This window comes from Babylonia areolata, chromosome 8 (genome assembly GCF_041734735.1).
Source record: "Babylonia areolata isolate BAREFJ2019XMU chromosome 8, ASM4173473v1, whole genome shotgun sequence".
In the NCBI taxonomy this organism is placed as follows: Eukaryota; Metazoa; Mollusca; class Gastropoda; order Neogastropoda; family Buccinidae; genus Babylonia; species Babylonia areolata.
The window spans coordinates 42,919,767-42,937,430 of NC_134883.1; the positions used below are offsets into that span (position 1 = coordinate 42,919,767).

A 17,664-nucleotide genomic window follows, 5' to 3' on the forward strand; every position below is an offset into this window, starting at 1 on the left:
ATCCACTTTACAGATGCGTCTTTGGGTGTGTTGCTCTAATTACCTGACCAACACTTAAGTGTCTATATCTCTTGGGCCTGGTTGACGCCAGAATATCATTATGAAAGGAAGCATAGATTACAGCCTTGTCACGAAGTCCCAAACCGAAATGGACCTCCATAGCAACACTGTCATCGTCCTCCTCCTCCTTCTTCATCATTACTAATATAAATAAAAAAAATAAAAAATGTCCCAAAGTCTGTGATCTTTCATGCCCTGCTGTCAAGGTGACCTCAGTTTCGATACCCCTCCACTTCCATGCTTGGGGTGAGTCCTGTCAATGTCTTCAGTGTTGGCAGATTCATGGGGGGCTGTTGTTTGAGGGACGTGGCGGCAGTCTCCCACTCTCGGAGGGATGCTCACTCAGTCTGGCTCCGCGACTAAGCCATTATTGTCGTCAGTAGGGGGCTTAGTAGGTGGTGTCCTAAGTATGTTAAATCAGAACAGGCACCACTGAACACCACCAAAGTGTTCGTGGGCTGCAACTCCCACGTTCACTCGTATGCACACGAGTGGGCTTTTACGTGTATGACCGTTTTTACCCCGCCATGTAGGCAGCCATACTCCGTTTTCGGGGGTGTGCATGCTGGGTATGTTCTTGTTTCCATAACCCACCGAACGCTGACATGGATTACAGGATCTTTAACGTGCGTATTTGATCTTCTGCTTGCATATACACATGAAGGGGGTTCAGGCACTAGCAGGTCTGCACATATGCTGACCTGGGAGATCGTAAAAATCTCCACCCTTTACCCACCAGGCGCCATCACCGTGATTCGAACCCGGGACCCTCAGATTGACAGTCCAACGCTTTAACCACTCGGCTATTACGCCCGTCTGACCACCAAAGTGACTCAGCAGCAGTGCAGGGTCTCTTCTGGTGTGTGACCTCCTGGCGACCGAACACAGATGGTTCCCAGCGGACTGGGAGTGTGACAGACAAACCTTGGGTGTAGCTGTGTTTGGGGGACTCGGAATGAGCGGCGTGGGAGCAATGCCACTGAAACGGTGCAGATGATGGGGCAGCAAAAAAAAAAAAAAAAAAAAAAAATTTACAATCAGCATTTATACAGCACTAAATCTTGTGCAGAGACAAAGCACTTTCATACCAATCACACGCATGTATAACTCTAAACTGAAAAAAACTAAAACAAGGAAGCGGCAGGGGAGGGAGGCTATCTTGGGAAGAGGTGGGTTTCAAGGCCAGACTTGAAAAAAGCCGAGTGCGGAGACCTGGCAAAGCGGAGGAGGGAGCTCATTCCAAATCCAAGGTCCAGAGACCGAGAAAGAAGGAGTAACTGCTTATAAAACATAACACTAACAGTGAATCAATTACCTTAAAAGGAAAAAGAGAAAAAAAAATTCTGAAAGTAAAAATACAGTTGTTCAAAACCATTAATTTTTTTTGTGGATTTTCTTAATGACTACTTCTGTTTAGGGACCACAAAACGCCCATCAGAAACGGACAGGAAAGATGACGGCTACAACTCATGCCAGTAGCAACCTGTCAGCTTAAACACCTTGCATTCAGGTGATGACTTCAACAGATGACCCCAAAGCAAATTTCTTCACATTTCCGACGACACAAGATTCATGTTATCCCCATCCAAAACACAACAACCACCAACTCATGAAATGCAACGTTGTTTATTTCATAAAGCTCAAGCCCAAAAGTAACAGTAGTCCGGTTCGATACTGGTGTTGACTTTCTTGTTAAGTCCTAAGAGTGGAGCGTAAAATCACACAGAGGTTTCTTTTTTTTTGTTTTTTTTTCCCAATGCACAATCATTATTATGATTCCAGAATCAATAAGAGGTCAATCAGAAACAAAATCATGGGCATTTACATGTTTTTCAGCCTTTTTTCTTCACTGTTTTCTGTCCAAAATCAAGTAAGGGCCATCACTCGACACACAATCAGTCACCAGAATTTGTGATTTGTTGACAATGACATTGTGTAGAACTTGCAGATTGGTCAGAAAAGAAACAGAATGAATGAAAACGGCTGAAACACAGATAAATGTCCTTGATTAAAAAAACAACCAAAAAAAAAAAACAAACTCCAGTTCATTGTTGAACATTTCTTGTAAGAGAACATGATGAAAATTTGCACTAAAAAACACTGTGATCTTACACCCCTCTGCTAAAATTTAACAGACTTTCTTCTTTGGCCTGATAAGCATTCAGAACTTTTTTTTTTTTTTTTTTTTTTGGAGGGGGTGACAGGGGGGTGGGGGGGGAGAAGGGGAGGTAAATGGGGGGGATGTGAGGAGGGGTAGGACGACAGGGAGGGAGGAGGGGGAAAGGGGAGGAGGAGGAGGTGTGTTCTTAGCAAAGGGGGTTGGACCAGACAATGAAAAATCCAGCGTTCTTGGTAGTCTGGAAGTTGCTGAAAGCTGGAAGAAACAGAAACAAAAAAAAAGCTCTGCCACAGCTAAGCACAGCACAGTACAGCACCAGTGTTCTTTGTGTGTTGTGTTGTGTTGTGTTGTGTTGTGTTGTGTTGTATTATATGGTATTGTATTGTATTACTCTTTATTGTAACAACACATTTCTCTGTGTGAAATTCAGGCTGCTCTCCCCAGTGACAGCGTGTCGCTACACTGAGAGTGCCACCCTTTTTTTTTTTAATGTATTTTTTCTTGCCAACAGGTTTTTTTTATTTGTTTTCCTATCGAAGTGGATTTTTTTACAGAATTTTGCCAGAGACAACACTTTTGTTGCCATGGGTTCTTTTACGTGCACAAAGTGCAAGGTGCACACGGATCCTCAGTTTATTGTCTCATCCGAAAGACTAGCGTCCAGACCACCACTAAAAGGTCAAGTGCAGGGGGAGAAAGTACTGGCGACTGTGCCGGGATTCGAACCAGTGCGCTCCGATTCTCTCGCTTCCTAGGCGGACGCGTTAACGTCTAGGCCATCACTCCAACTGGAAAGTTGCTGTTTGTAGCTTCTGGAAGAAACAGAAAAGAAAAGCTCTGCACACAGCACAGCACAGCACAGCACAGCACAGCAGAGCAGCAATGTAAGTTACCTGTTTGCCGTCGATCTCGGCAAAGCTGCACTTGAAGGCACACTTCTGGGTGTCTCGGTCCATCCGCTGCAGCAAGGCCCCGCCGCTGCCAAACGCCAAGTTGTCGGCGCTCCAGTTATTGGCCTTCATGTGGTCCAGAATTTTGGCCAGGGTCTCGTAGCTGATGCCGTCACCCTGGATGACTCGCACGTAGTCCGGCAGCACCTTGAAGCCTCTGCTATTCTTGATGGAGCCAAATTTTTTCTCCAAGATGTTCAGCACCTATTGGGGGAGTAGGGAAGGAGATACATTTATTCATTAATAGGCCTAGGCCCCTTATGAAGGGGTAAGTGACAACATGAGTAATAGTAGGGAAGGAGAGAGAGAGAAAAAAAAAGCTATATATTTCTTGCTGTTCTAAGGAAGGAAGGAATTTTTGTTTAATGTCCCGTCACACATATCGGTGATTGAAGACATTTTGTAAAAGTATTTATGAATACACCTGTGTATTATCGGTTAGAAGGGGTGGGAGATGTGGATGAATGGAGGGTTGGGGGAAACTGGGCAAATGAGGGTAAAAATGTGGGTGAAATTTGAAAGAAAAACAAAACAAACAAACAAACAAAAAACCCTCTAAATACAGTTACAGGAAATTACTTAAAGGACTTCGTAAAAGAGAAGTCGTTAAACTGACAAGCGAAACAACTGATAATGAATGCAAAAAGTCAAAAACATCAACGTTCTCAGTCACTTGTGAAGACACACTTTCGTGTACAAAAGGCTTCATCAAGCTACAGTGAAAACTTATATGCTCAATTGTCAGGTTATTAAAGCATATACACTTGACATTAGAACAATACTTGGTCCGTAATGAATTTGATAATAGTCTGAGAGCTAAGCTCAGAATTGGTCTGCGAATCGGACCAAAGTCTGAGAGAGTCAACTGACGAAGTTTTAGACTTGAATTCAAGCACCTATAAAACTCTCTTTCTAGTATATTGCTTATTTCCTTGTATGACAATGGGCAATATACTTTTATACTATCTATATGATTTTTTGCTCCCTTTTTTGCTGCCCTATCTGCTTGGTCGTTATAACGGAATCCAGTGTGGGATGGTATCCAACAAAAATCAACATTTGTACCCTTCACAAATAGGGAGTGCAATAAATACCTAATTTCAAAAAATAAATCTTCTCTTTGATTATTCTCAAAAAGGAGCAAACCTTTTAAGACAGATTGAGAATCAACACAAAATAGGATATTACTTATTATGATTGGTATATCAACAAGATGATTTAAAGCCATAAGGATGGCCACCAATTCAGCTGTAAAAATTGAATGTCCCTTACCTAAATAATATGATTTTTCTGTTTTTAGGTCAGGAATGACAAAAGCAGATCCTGCACTGCTATCATCCAGGACCGAGCCATCAGTGTAAACTTTCAAATGATAATCAAAATTTTCTTCTAATTCAATTCTGACAGATGCTGCTATTATATGTGGAGATTCTCCTTTTGTTGTGTCAGAAGCACATATGTTGACGTTCGCTTTTGTTAACTCCCAGGGAGGGACAGGTGGCACCAGAACATGAGGTGCCATATCATGCAGATCAATGTCTGAAGAATTTAAAATATCTGACACATATGTGCGAATGGTTTGTAGATTTGAATTATTTTGAGCATTTTTTGGAAAATCAATATCAGACCTAATATTTAATTCCTCAAAATCATCCACTGCTGTACATCTCACAATATATTTAGCAGAACTTAATTTTCTGATTTCATCTAATGGTAGAATACCCGCAAGCTTATAGGCTTCTGAGGTCTTAGTATGCACAGGTACCCCTAAAGCCAGTTTCACAGCTTTACTGTCAATTATTCGCAGCTTCTTTAGGAACGTCGGCGGAGCAGAAAAGAAAATTTCTTGACCGTACGTCAATCTTGATCTTATTGCTGTTCTAACACCTTACTTCGAAAGTCATTTTTTATTCTGCACACAACCTGGCATTGGCTGCTGTTCCAACATTTTGCTCAACAAGATGCTGATTGCTATTTCACAACAGTGCACTCTCAGACACTTGTTGCTATTCAAACACTTTATTCACTCAGACATTGCTATTCCACCACTTTATTCACTCAGACACTGACTGCCATTCCTACACTTTATTCACTCAGACACTGACTGCTATTCCGCCACTTTATTCACTCAGACACTGACTGCTATTCCTACACTTTATTCACTCAGACACTGACTCCTAATCCACCACTTTATTCACTCAGACATTGACTGCTATTCCTACACTTTATTCACTCAGACACTGACTGCTATTCCGCCACTTTATTCACTCAGACACTGACTGCTATTCCGCCACTTTATTCACTCAGACACTGACTGCTATTCCGACGCTTTATTCACTCAGACACTGACTGCTATTCCTACACTTTATTCACTCAGACATTGACTGCTATTCCTACACTTTATTCACTCAGACACTGACTGCTATTCCGCCACTTTATTCACTCAGACACTGACTGCTATTCCGCCACTTTATTCACTCAGACATTGACTGCTATTCCGCCACTTTATTCACTCAGACACTGACTGCTATTCCTACACTTTATTCACTCAGACACTGACTCCTATTCTGCCACTTTATTCACTCAGACACTGACTGCTATTCCGCCACTTTTCTCACTCAGACACTGACTGCTATTCAGCCACTTTATTCACTCAGACGCTGACTGCTATTCCTACACTTTACTCACTCAGACACTGACTGCTATTTCAACACTTTACTCACTCAGACATTGACTGCTATTCCAATAATTTACTCACTCAGACACTGACTGCTATTCCTACACTTTACTCACTCAGACACTGACTGCTATTTCAACACTTTACTCACTCAGACACTGAGTGCTATTCCTACACTTTACTCACTCAGACACTGATTGCTATTTCAACAATTTACTCACTCAGGCACTTGTTGCTATTCCAACACTTCACTCACTCAGACACTGACTGCTATTTTGCCACTTTCAACATGTTACTCAGTCTGGCACTGACTACTGTTCCAATCTTTGACATGATCAATCACTTCATTCTCTTTGTTGTCTCACTAATAACAGTGGACATGCTTAAAAAAAATTTTTTTTTTAATCTAAGCAGATCAACTATCCACAATAACTGATAAAGTAAGAACCATTACACACACACTAAAAAAAAGAATAAAACTGAACAAAAGATTCGAAAGAAAAAAAGTCTCAATGAATTTCCATAAGGAAAAAAAACCCACCCAATTTCTTGCAGGCTAGATCAAACAATTTTCGTTCATGGCAGATAAGTATTTTCTCTATTTAACGGTATGAAACTAAATAAAAATGTCTTTTAAAAAATTGGGGTGGGTGTTGGGTTAATGTAGTATATGTGAGAATTTTGCTCTTCACATCAGACCAGGTAAAAAGAAGTCTGTGTACACCCTCACCGATTTTCTCACTGCAGGAAGACATCACATCACTACTCATGTTTCCATGGTTATCACAAAACGTTTTGAGGAACAAAATTAAAAACCAAAATAAAAATCAAATGAAACGAGACCAAGAACTACAGAGACAATTCCCTTCACAATCTTGGGACCACCTTTGAAGGATGCAACATTGTGCTTTCAATCTGAGGGTCCTGGGTTTGAATCTAAGTGATGGCACCTGGCAGGCTTAGGGTCGAGATTTTCCAGCCTCCCATGGAAACACAAAGTGCAGACCTGCTTGTGCCTTCATTCCCTTTGTGTGTGTACACGTGCAGAACATGAAATACGTACCCCTGAAAACAGAGTATGGCTGCTTACATGGCAGGGGAAAAAAACGGTCATACACGTAAACATACGTGTGAACGTGGAAGTTGCAGCCCACGAACGAAGAAGAAGAAATACGCATGTTAGAGATCCCATAATTCATATCAATGTTCAGTGGGTTCTGAAAACACAAACACACCCGGCATACACACCCGAGAAATCCAACTATAGCTGCCTGTATGGCGAGGTTTAAATCAGTCATGCATGTAAAACCCCAACAAGCAGACATGAGTGAACATGGGAGTTGTTGCTTACAAACACAGAAAGAAAGAAAAACAATTTCAGCACTCACGAAAATGCTGAAAAATCCCTGATGACAACAACTGAAGGATGACTACTTCGCTTTGACAACAAAAAACAATCATGCCACTTTACCTTGACGACAATTTCAGGAGGATCCCCCGAGTCGGGTCGAATGACAAGAACCCCGCCTGACTTGCCTCGCGCCTCCACCAGCTCCTTGAGCTCCTCACCCCAGATATGCTCCACCGCGTTCCACAGGTCGTAGCTGTCGCTGACCACGGCCACCACCCCCGTGGGGAACTTGGTCAGCATGTTCCGGAAGGCCTTGTTTTCCCCACCCTGTCCCCAGGTGGTGATGGTGCTGAGGAAACAACAGCCACCATGTCAACCATTCCGGTTCTGGGGTGTGTCTCAACATTTGTACCAGTGTAGGAATCAAATCATGGTGCTCAGAGCCTCGCCGACCACTGAGGCCACCTCAAGGCTATCGTCACGTTAGTTTACTATTGAAGGAAAATTGCCAATCAAAACTACAAGTCACTTTTTTCAATGTTTCCTGTTTCAGAATGGGCTTAATAAATGGAAAGACCACATGGCTGACGTTCATCCACTTCGTGGATGTGTCTTTGGGTGTGTTGCTCAAATTTCCTGATTGACATTTCAAGTGTATGTATCTCTTGGGCCTGGTAAACGCTGGGATATCATTGTGAAAGGAAGCGTAGAGTGCAGCCTTGTCACATAGTCCCAAACCTAAATGGACCTCCACAGCAGCAGCATCACCATCACATCGCCCTCATTCATCATTAGTGTACACAAAAGAAAAGTCTCAGCTTCTGTAGCCTTTCATGCCCTGCTCGCATGGTGACCTCTGTTTTGATCCCCCTCCACTTCTATGCATGGGGCGAGTCCTGTCAAGGACGTCAGCGTGGGCAGATTCATGGGGGACTGCTGCTGGGGAAACATGGTGGCGGTCTCATACTGCGGGGAATGCTTGCTCAGTCTGGTACTGCAACTAAGCCATACTGTTATCAGGAGAGGCTTAGTAGATGATGTCCTTAGTGAGCTGAATCAGGACAGGCACCAATGATTACCACCTAAGTGACTCAGCAGCAGTGCAGGGTTTCCTCTGGTTTGTGTCCTCCTGGTGACCTAAACAACACTGATATTGGAACAGCGACAGACAAACCCAGGCGTGGCCCTGAACAGGGGGATGAGCGGCATTGGAGTAATGCCACTGAAAATGGTGCAGACGATGGGGCAGAAAAATAAAAGAAGATTCTTTTCCCACCTCCTGTTCTTGTGTGCCCCATCACATTGTCACATGTCTACAAAACCAGTCTACAGTTTACGCAGGGTGGTCCTTCAAACTTTCCTGACTTTTGCACCTGCCTGGTCTCTCCCTGGTGACGTTGCTCCCTCACTGTTGACTCTCGACTACCTCACAGTAAATAACTGTCGTCATCATCAACATGATGTGTACCCCTGGAAAGTAACATGATAGGCAGCACCATTCTTGGCAGCACTGGCAGTTCATCCTATAGGCTACTCAGCAGCCCCTTGATGACGATGTTCCCATTAATACTGCTGTTTACAATAATAATAATGGATACTTATATAGCACACTATCCAGAAATCTGCTCTAGGTGCTTTACAAAAACGCTTTTGATAACATAAAACATTATATCTATGTTACATACGCACACCAAAATGTGACCACACACACACACACACACGAACGCACGCACGCGCACACACACACGCACGCACGCACGCACACACACACACACTGCATACATACATTTTAACATACATGTGTATCTAACAGCTACCCTAACAAATACGCACACATAGGCAGGCACAAACTTACATAAACACACGCGCACACAATACACATTCATATACATGCATGTAGTTGTGGACCTGCCACAATTAAACTTATTGCTGAGGGAAAAGGTGAGTTTTGAGACGAGATTTAAAAGATGCGAGGGAATCAGAATGACGGAGGTTATCAGGGAGCTTGTTCCACGTCTTTGGCGATTGAAAAGAAAACGATCTGTGTCCATAGGTCTTACTTCTGACGTGAGGTATCCTGAGAAGTCGAGTATCAGAGGAAGAACGGAGCTGGCGAGACGGGGTATAGATATGGATGAGTTCAGAAAGATACTTGGGGCCAGATCCGTTGACTGCAGAAAAGGTCAGAGTGGATAGCTTATAGTCTATTCGATCAGAAACAGGCAACCAGTGGAGAGACTGAAGGAGAGGAGAAACATGGTCAAATTTAGAAGCTCTGCAAATGAGTCTGGCAGCGTTATTCTGAATTCGTTGGAGTCTGTCTAACAGGTATTTGGGAAGGCCGGCCAAAAGAGAGTTGCAGTAATTACAATACCATAATAGCAATTAAATCTATGTTTATATATATGATAGTCAGTCGTGTCCGACTATGACCATCAGAACAGCAGAGAAGGCAACTGCTGTTCTGACTATTTGGGCTAGAATTTGATTATAGAGGAGAGTGTCTTGCCCAAGTTACATCCCCACTCTCTCGGCCAGGAAGGTTTTAGGGCAGTTGGTGTTGGGGTGGTTCCCAAAGGCCAACTAGCTATGTACAGCATGGATGTATGCATAGCATCATTTACTTGACGATCTCATTGTTTGATGCGTTTAAAAATATGCTTACTCAGCTGTGTAAATGCATGTGAGTACTGATTAACATGTGTAAGTGCACCGTTTCTTTTTTGTAGACAGAGAGCTTCTATAATGTTTTAATGTCATGTTTGCTGCTTTTAACTGGACAATGTTGTGCGCATTGAGCAGCATTTGTAGCAGATATTGCGCCATAGAAACGTTCTGTTATCATTATCATTTTGTACCAATAATATCCATGTAACAGCTGCTCTTTGCTGCAGATGTCCAGTACAGGCATCTCACCTGTGCTCTGCAGCAGGAATGGAGAAGCCTGCCATGCTGCAGCCATAGTAGGTCTTGGCTGTCGAGATGCCAGCAATGGTGTCCGTGCCCTGGAAGTTCACAAGATGGGCCGCACCGCCAATGCCCGCTGACTGCAAACAAACACTGCTCGGATGAATGGCAGTAAGTGCTGTGCATCACAGACTCAAAATTCCTACCAGAAACTATTTCTATCAGTAGTCTGGTTTGATGCATAATCATAATCATAAAAATGTCCTACTTACTTCATTTTTTAAATATCTATCTATTTTTTCATAGCTCAAAAGAATTTTACTATGATTCCCGCTTGTTCCTGGCCTAATATGTGCATGTCTAACATGAAGAATTCTATTGCTATGGAACACAGAACTGGCATCTGACTTCACCATGAGCATTTGAAATCTAAATTCCTTATCACTCTCCACAATTTAAAATTTATTCAGCAGTTACACTAAATCCTGTTTTAATTGTTAAACATGATTATCCTTGTCTCTAGATTCTCATGACCTAATTTAATAAAACACAGACACTGACCCTTTCTTTTACCTTGGACAAAAATTGCTAAGGTCGGATATTACATAAAAATATAAAAAAATGTACCATACACATACAGCAATCAGTAAGCAATTTGAACACCACCCAAAATTAAAATGCAAAAAAAATTAGTGATAATCTAAGAAAGGAAAAATCATTTATAAAACTTGGTAGCACAATCATCCAGTGTACTCCTTAATGCTGGTGACTCTGATTGCTGAAAGTTATTCGCATAGCCTTACCATCCTGTTGACTGGCTGTTTCAGCTCACCTCAACCGACGTTGAGCCTCTGAAGCCAAAGTCGTGCAGCTTGAAAGGCAGGCGGCTGAGAGAGTCTGCAGTTTCGTTCAAGTATTTGGCAATGATTTCTTTCTGGGCTCTGGAGTTGGTTGCTACGGTCATGGGATACCATACTTGTACCAGCAGAGTCTATACAACAGAATGAAAATGTGCATGCACATATACACATATATACTCCCATAAAGTCAGTAATGTTTAATGCTTTTGACAAGACAAAAAAAATGACAGGAAAGAGAAAAAGGGAGATAATTATGAAGAGTATACTAGCGGATTGCAACAAAACAGCCAGCTGAAAATGAACTCATCAGAACAATTCTGACACTGGCTTAACATGGGAATAAACTACAACTGGTTGTAACAAAATTACAACAAAACCTGGACAGCTGGCATAACTACATTTATTGTTGAGGAAGAGAACAGACCTGGCAAATGAAGGCAGGATAGAAACAGGAACTTCCTGTTGTCTTACCTCTTGAACACATTTTTTAATTTTTTTTTTATTGTGGTATATTCTGAATGAAATACTGTGCTTCACAACTGACACATCGTAAGCATAGCAAGGCTGTTGGCACTGGTCACAACTTTATTGTAAAATCCACCGGTCATGAACACACGTGTCCGTGTACTTTCATTTCACATGACAGCGCTGCCATGACGTTTTCAGAAAGCATTCTCACCTCAAAGTAGTTGGTGAGCCAGAAGCATTTGGGATCTGTGTTCTCCACTGTAAACAGAACGTTCTTCACTGGCACCTCTGTTCCTTCTGGCACAGCTTTGATTCGCAGGGGAAGGTGGCCTCCGTATTTCTGAAGAACAGTGTTTTCCCCCCTCCCCATTCTTTAAATTGATTCACTGTGCTGGAGAGTTATACAGACAAATAATCTGGTTAAAAGTATGTGTTTCTGATGTATATAATGCACGCATATATATATATATATATATATATATATATAAAAAATACAATTTTCAAATATCTATTCTTTATCATTTTCATGCAAATACACACACACACACACACACACACACACACACATATGTATGCGTGCGTGCGTGTGTGTGTCTGTGTGTGCACATACATTGATGCCTTTATTAATTTTTAAGTCACCAACTGACAAAGTGATAGTGTATAATAGACACACTAATATGATGCACCAGTAGTTTCCATCTTACCATTCATGCAAATACACGGCAAAGACGATAATACACGTACACATGCTTGGCCATATGTGCAAACATGCAAGTACACACATGCACTCAGACACAAACTCCATATGGAATGTTGCATTCAATTCACTATCTTGCCTCGGTTACATTCACTAGTGTCTCTGTCAAATGAACCAAAATACTGTTTTGTCTTCAACTTCAAAGATGTCCAGATCATCTTTGTCTTCAATCAAAATAACTTATACTTGAACTCATTCTACTCCAGGTACGAGTTAACATGTACCATGATTACTTCCCAAGTATTCTTGTACCAAAACACTGTTCTAATTCAGCTCATTCTTGCTTGGGACAGTTGGCATTCTGAACTGAACTGTTCACGGATTCCAGAAGCATGAAAACGAAGCTTTGTTCGACCAATTAAATCAACAATTCTCCATCATTTTCAACTGTCTTAGTGAACCACCATGATTTTTTCAGCAGTGGTCTCAAGTAGGCACGTAGCTGTGGGGTAGAATGAGTTCACGTCTGAGAACCTGAACTAAACATTTTTAAGATGCCTTTTTTGTGTCTGCACATTTTATCTGTAAGATCGCATTAAAAAACAAGAGAGGCAAGGCCTTCAAGACTCACTTGTGATAAATTAAGTCCCCTACCATTAATTACAGAGTAATTTCCCCTTTTTTACCCTCTGCACCACAACGTTTGCAAAATAAATAAAAATTCCATGCTTAGCAAAAGAAGTTCCTGTTTGAACAAAAAATGATAATAATGACTCCTCTTGTTGATGTGTCAGAATAAGAGGTCAAAGTGCCAAGTTTAGAGAATACAAAAAATATAAATACAACAGTAAATGCAGTTTGCATATAATTTGGCTTCTTTTTTATTTTTTTTGTGCCAATCCCAGAGGTGCAATATTGTTTTAAACAATATGACTGGAAAGAACTGAATTTTTCCTATTTTTATGCCAAATTTGGTGTCAACTGACAAAGTATTTGCAGAGAAAATGTCAATGTTAAAGTTTACCACGGACACACAGACACACGGACACACACACACACACACACACAGACAACCGAACCGAACACCGGGTTAAAACATAGACTCACTTTGTTTACACAAGTGAGTCAAAAAAGTACATTAATTTTACACAAAATCCATTTTAACAATCTAGCACCTTAAAACATGATAGAGAAAGGATATAAATACATAATACATTCACATGATAAAACTACAATCTTTATTCTCTTACTAGTTTCTGAATGTAAATGAATTAATTGATAAACAAAACAAAAATGATTTTGTTGAAGCAATAAGTGATAACTATGTTTCTAGTGAACAATACAGTAAAAATAGTCTAATACTATCAAAACGGTTTTGAACATTTCAGTTTGATTATTCCCAACAAGAGCCATTTCGGAAAAGATGAGTGAATGAGCATGCCATCTGAGACTTACGGAGATTAATGATCTATGACAGTGAACAGTAAGTAGTAATTTTGGACTAGGTTCTGTGCCTGATTAAAAACAAAAAACAAAAAAAAAAGGTTTTATCCTGCTGAACTTAATCTTCAAAATTCTATGACTCAAATTCATTATACGTAAGCCAGTTTTTCACAAAAATGTCTTTTTTCATCTCATCCATCAACACTGTACATTTATCTTTCATTAACTTACCAACCTTACACAAGATTATCTTTTCTTAGTTTGTTACATCACACGTGATTATCTATCTTTTCATCAATTTTTCAACATGAGCCAGATTATCTCTGACTTTTCAAAAACACAATTCTTATCAATCTACCTCCAAAATGTAATTCCACCCTTCCTCGTTGAATACATCTGTACCAAAGTGAGCCCCGTAGACCGCTTTGGCCTCTTGGATCTTCTCCTTTGTGACGACAGGCCCCACGAGAAAGCGTTTCAGAATGTACTGCAGGCCAAAAAACACCGTCGTGGGAAACTTGCCCCCCCTGCTCTCAAAATAGGAACAGACCAAGGTGGTTTTCTCTGGGTACTGCCAATGATGGGTTACCTGTAAAATGGAAGATAATTATGTTTAGACACATGTACATGGATGCTTTATTTAAAAGATACTCACATAGAATTTTTTTTTTTTTTTTTTAAACAACAACAACAACAACAAAAACTAACGATATAAAAACACACATGAGCACAAACATGTGTAATTCATGAATGTACACACAGTACTTACAGTGACACACCCACAATCACACAGAATGTGTCCATTTTCTTGCAATAACTATTACTTGCAGGTTTTTTTGGTTTTTGTTTTTCTGATGTTTTTTTGTTTTGGGGTTTTTTGTTGTTGTTTTTTTATGTCCACACCAGAAACATTACAGGATAGTATTACATATACAAGTACATTTGGAAAATAGACAACAAAATATCAACAACTGAAAACAGCATAGTAAATGTGGGGGGGAAAGTTGCAGTTGTTCTGCGACACAAACATTATTTTATAAGCATCTCAAGGCAAAAATCTGACTGTTCACATTTTTAAAAAAGAAAACTGAAAAGGATAACATTCCCTCTTCACTGGAATATAAATAATAAAGGCCTGTTCAAAATAAATAAGCAGAAATCATAATTCATACATAATCAGAGTATATGAGAGAGTCAGATGGAGAGGCAGCTCCTCTCCATCCCCATCAATAACAGTAACAACAACAACACTGTACAGATACAATGGGGAAATATTTCAATACATGTGATTCATTTATTTGCGAAAATGTAACATTTCAGTACATGTGATTCATTGTGTATGCATTTTTTCAGACTGTCCACATCCTGTCACTCATCTCATGAGATATGGTGTTTTCCTGGTAATATATGACATCATGTGTTTTCTGAGAAATAAAATCTAGAATCTTCCAAGTTATCTACTTTCAGTTTCAGTTTGAAACTAATTTCGACAGCAGGTTGAACTAAAGTCAAAAACAAGTACTCCAAACGTCCCCATTAACGCCCCTTTAATTAGTTCCAGCTAGAGTACACTCACTCATATAGTCTGCCAGGCCGGTGCCAGACAAATCACACCAAGGATTAAGTCTGCGGGAGCACCCTCGCCAAGCAAGGCCTTAGCGATAATGGTATCATGGGTGAAATAGGTTTTTAACGTCTCCTAGTCCTACTGTTATTTTCTAATTTGTACACTTTTGAAAACTTCTCTAGTTTACATTTATCATAACGTATCGAATGTAGTAGGCCCTATTAGGGTCCTAGCGATATGGTCTTTTTGATTACACACCGAAAAAAGTGTGTTTTTTGTTTTGTTTTGTTTTTCAGTTCATGAGTGGACCGTTTTCATTAAAAGTTAATCATACTGCAGACCTTATGGGACAAAAAGTGGTATAAATATTATTTCAATGAAACGATGAACGCTTTCCACAAATAAAAGTAAAATATGAACTCTTACCTTGTATGAATCTGTAATTAAAAGAATGTTTTCGCTACCTCCCGCGGGATAGGCTGCCATCTTGCACGCTAGTTTCGTGACGTCATAGCAACACGGCGAGAAACTTCCTGACTGCAAGAGTTGTCTTCGCGACATGTGTTTTATAGACGTGTTTTATTATTTTTAGATCAGTGGGCGGAGACACGCTGACACAGCAGTGATTAATTCGCAATAGGTTATTTTTACACGAACACATTTTGACGAAGACAGTTCGTCAGACAGACAAATAAACTGTCCGCGCTTCGCGGAACATGTTTCTGTTTCCATTCGTGTCTCTGCCTTGTGCAACAGAAGGGTGTGAACTTAACGGGGGAAAAAATCATACATATTAGATATTTGCTAAGGCTAACAGGGGTTTCTGTAGGTATCCCCGCATCTCCCCAAGTTCAGTACCTGGGAAGATGATGATCTTATCGACACCCATGCAAAAAAGACATTTTGAGACATCGGTAAGTTCTCCGACACGAAGTCAGGGGATACAATCAATCAACCATATTTGTTGAGCAAACCATTATCACAGGATAGCGTCCCCTTGAAGATGCAAACAAAAAGCAGAGTCAACTGGAGACCAGCAGTACAGTACAAACAATGTAAAGAGTTGCATAAGTTCTTCAATGATTATTGCACGCGTTCTGTTTTCTTCACATGCCTGGTGCATTTAAGGATAAAGTGTGGCGCTATCTCGCCCAGTCCATGGCAGTTTGTTCTCATATGTCAGCATGCACTGAGGCGTTCACGGCTGACACATTCCTCAACTCATTGCTGAAGTTCACCGAAAAACAGTTTTTTGGGCTCAGCCGTTAGTCTTGTATGACCGGAGAACTTACGAGTCACGCACACAGTCGTGCCCAACGAAGCTTAGACTAGATCAGGATGGTGTGGATGCTGGGTAGACCTGCTTGAGCAAGCACCTCACTGAGAGTCTGGTACATGTCTTCAAGTTACGTTCCCGGCTGCGGCAGTTCAGTTGCCGATAACTTTTTTTTCCTTGCTTGACCGGACGGAGCAGGCTGGGAGAGCCGGACAGGCAAGACAGTACCATGGGGGCTGTGTGCTGCTAAGTTAGGATGTGCTGTTAAATGCTGTTAAGTAAGAGAAATAAACACCTCAATTCATCTTACTAAAAGACCCTGCTGTTGAGCGGAGTGGAGCGTCACGTGCACCTGTCTTGTGTCCTGTAATCCTCACCCCATCCCTTCTTCTTCTGCCCCTTTAACAATGACTTTCAGTTCTGAGGCAGTTTCAGTGTGTATAGCCACGGTGGAAGTGGTTCAGCTTCTTAGCGTGACAGTGAGACACTTTCCATGGTCCACAGGTGTACTACGTCCAGTCAGTTACAGGAGTGTGGGAGTGAACGGTCACGGTAGCAGCTCTGTCTGTACACCTCTGTTCACAGCTTCGTGTCTGGACTGATGCCTCCGTCTCAAGTTCTCACCCGGTACTGAGACCGTTGTGTCAGTGTTGCACATACTAGGCATGCTTCACTGGCGGCGGATATGTTTTACTACACTGACTCGGCCGAGTCAGTTTCCACTGAGACTCGGACGGAGTTCGATCCCTGTCGCACCCGGCGGCCCGCGGCCTGGTAACCGTGTATATGGTGTCAGTAGATTTTATTTTCCGACTGATCTCCCAAGTCAACATAATTTTATGTGTAGACTTGCAGTCGCCTGAACTCCCTTCGTCAGTGTGTGTACGCACGCAGAAGACCGTCTCACAGTGACTCGACGAATCTCGTCGCGTTAGTCCATGTCAGCGTTCGGTGGGTTCATGGAAACAGGAACACCGGGCACCGAGCTGTTCCGGGCCAGCCTGCGACGGACTGATGCACACTGCACCTCCGAAGATAAGGTATGGCTGCCCAATACATGGCGGGGTACAAATAAACAAAACGACCTCTTTGTTCAACTGTATAAGAGCCTTGTGCGTCCTGACTGGAGTACGGCCACTCTGTGTGGCAGCCGCACCACAAAACCCTCTGTAGTGAAGTGGAGGACCGTGCAACGACGAGCCTGTTACTCTCACTGAGAGACAAGCCGTACCCTGAGGGGCTGGCGATCCTGGGACTACATACTCTTGAGCATCGCAGAAACAGAGGCG

At 41.6% G+C, this 17,664-nt stretch overlaps 1 protein-coding gene across 1 annotated transcript in view; it reads right to left on the bottom strand.

The window, feature by feature from the left end:
- Positions 1–15,623, bottom strand: part of LOC143284833 (nicotinamide phosphoribosyltransferase-like) — a 33,769-nt gene extending 18,146 nt beyond the window's left edge. Inside the window, exons 1-7 of the mRNA XM_076591894.1 lie at positions 15,526–15,623; positions 13,891–14,121; positions 11,604–11,732; positions 10,897–11,055; positions 10,074–10,204; positions 7,278–7,506; positions 3,073–3,333 (exon numbers count right to left, since the gene is read on the bottom strand). Coding sequence (XP_076448009.1) covers positions 3,073–3,333; positions 7,278–7,506; positions 10,074–10,204; positions 10,897–11,055; positions 11,604–11,732; positions 13,891–14,121; positions 15,526–15,585 — 1,200 coding nt within the window. The 5' untranslated portion in view covers positions 15,586–15,623. The remainder of the gene's footprint in view (positions 1–3,072; positions 3,334–7,277; positions 7,507–10,073; positions 10,205–10,896; positions 11,056–11,603; positions 11,733–13,890; positions 14,122–15,525) is intronic.
- Positions 15,624–17,664: the final 2,041 nt, after the last annotated feature.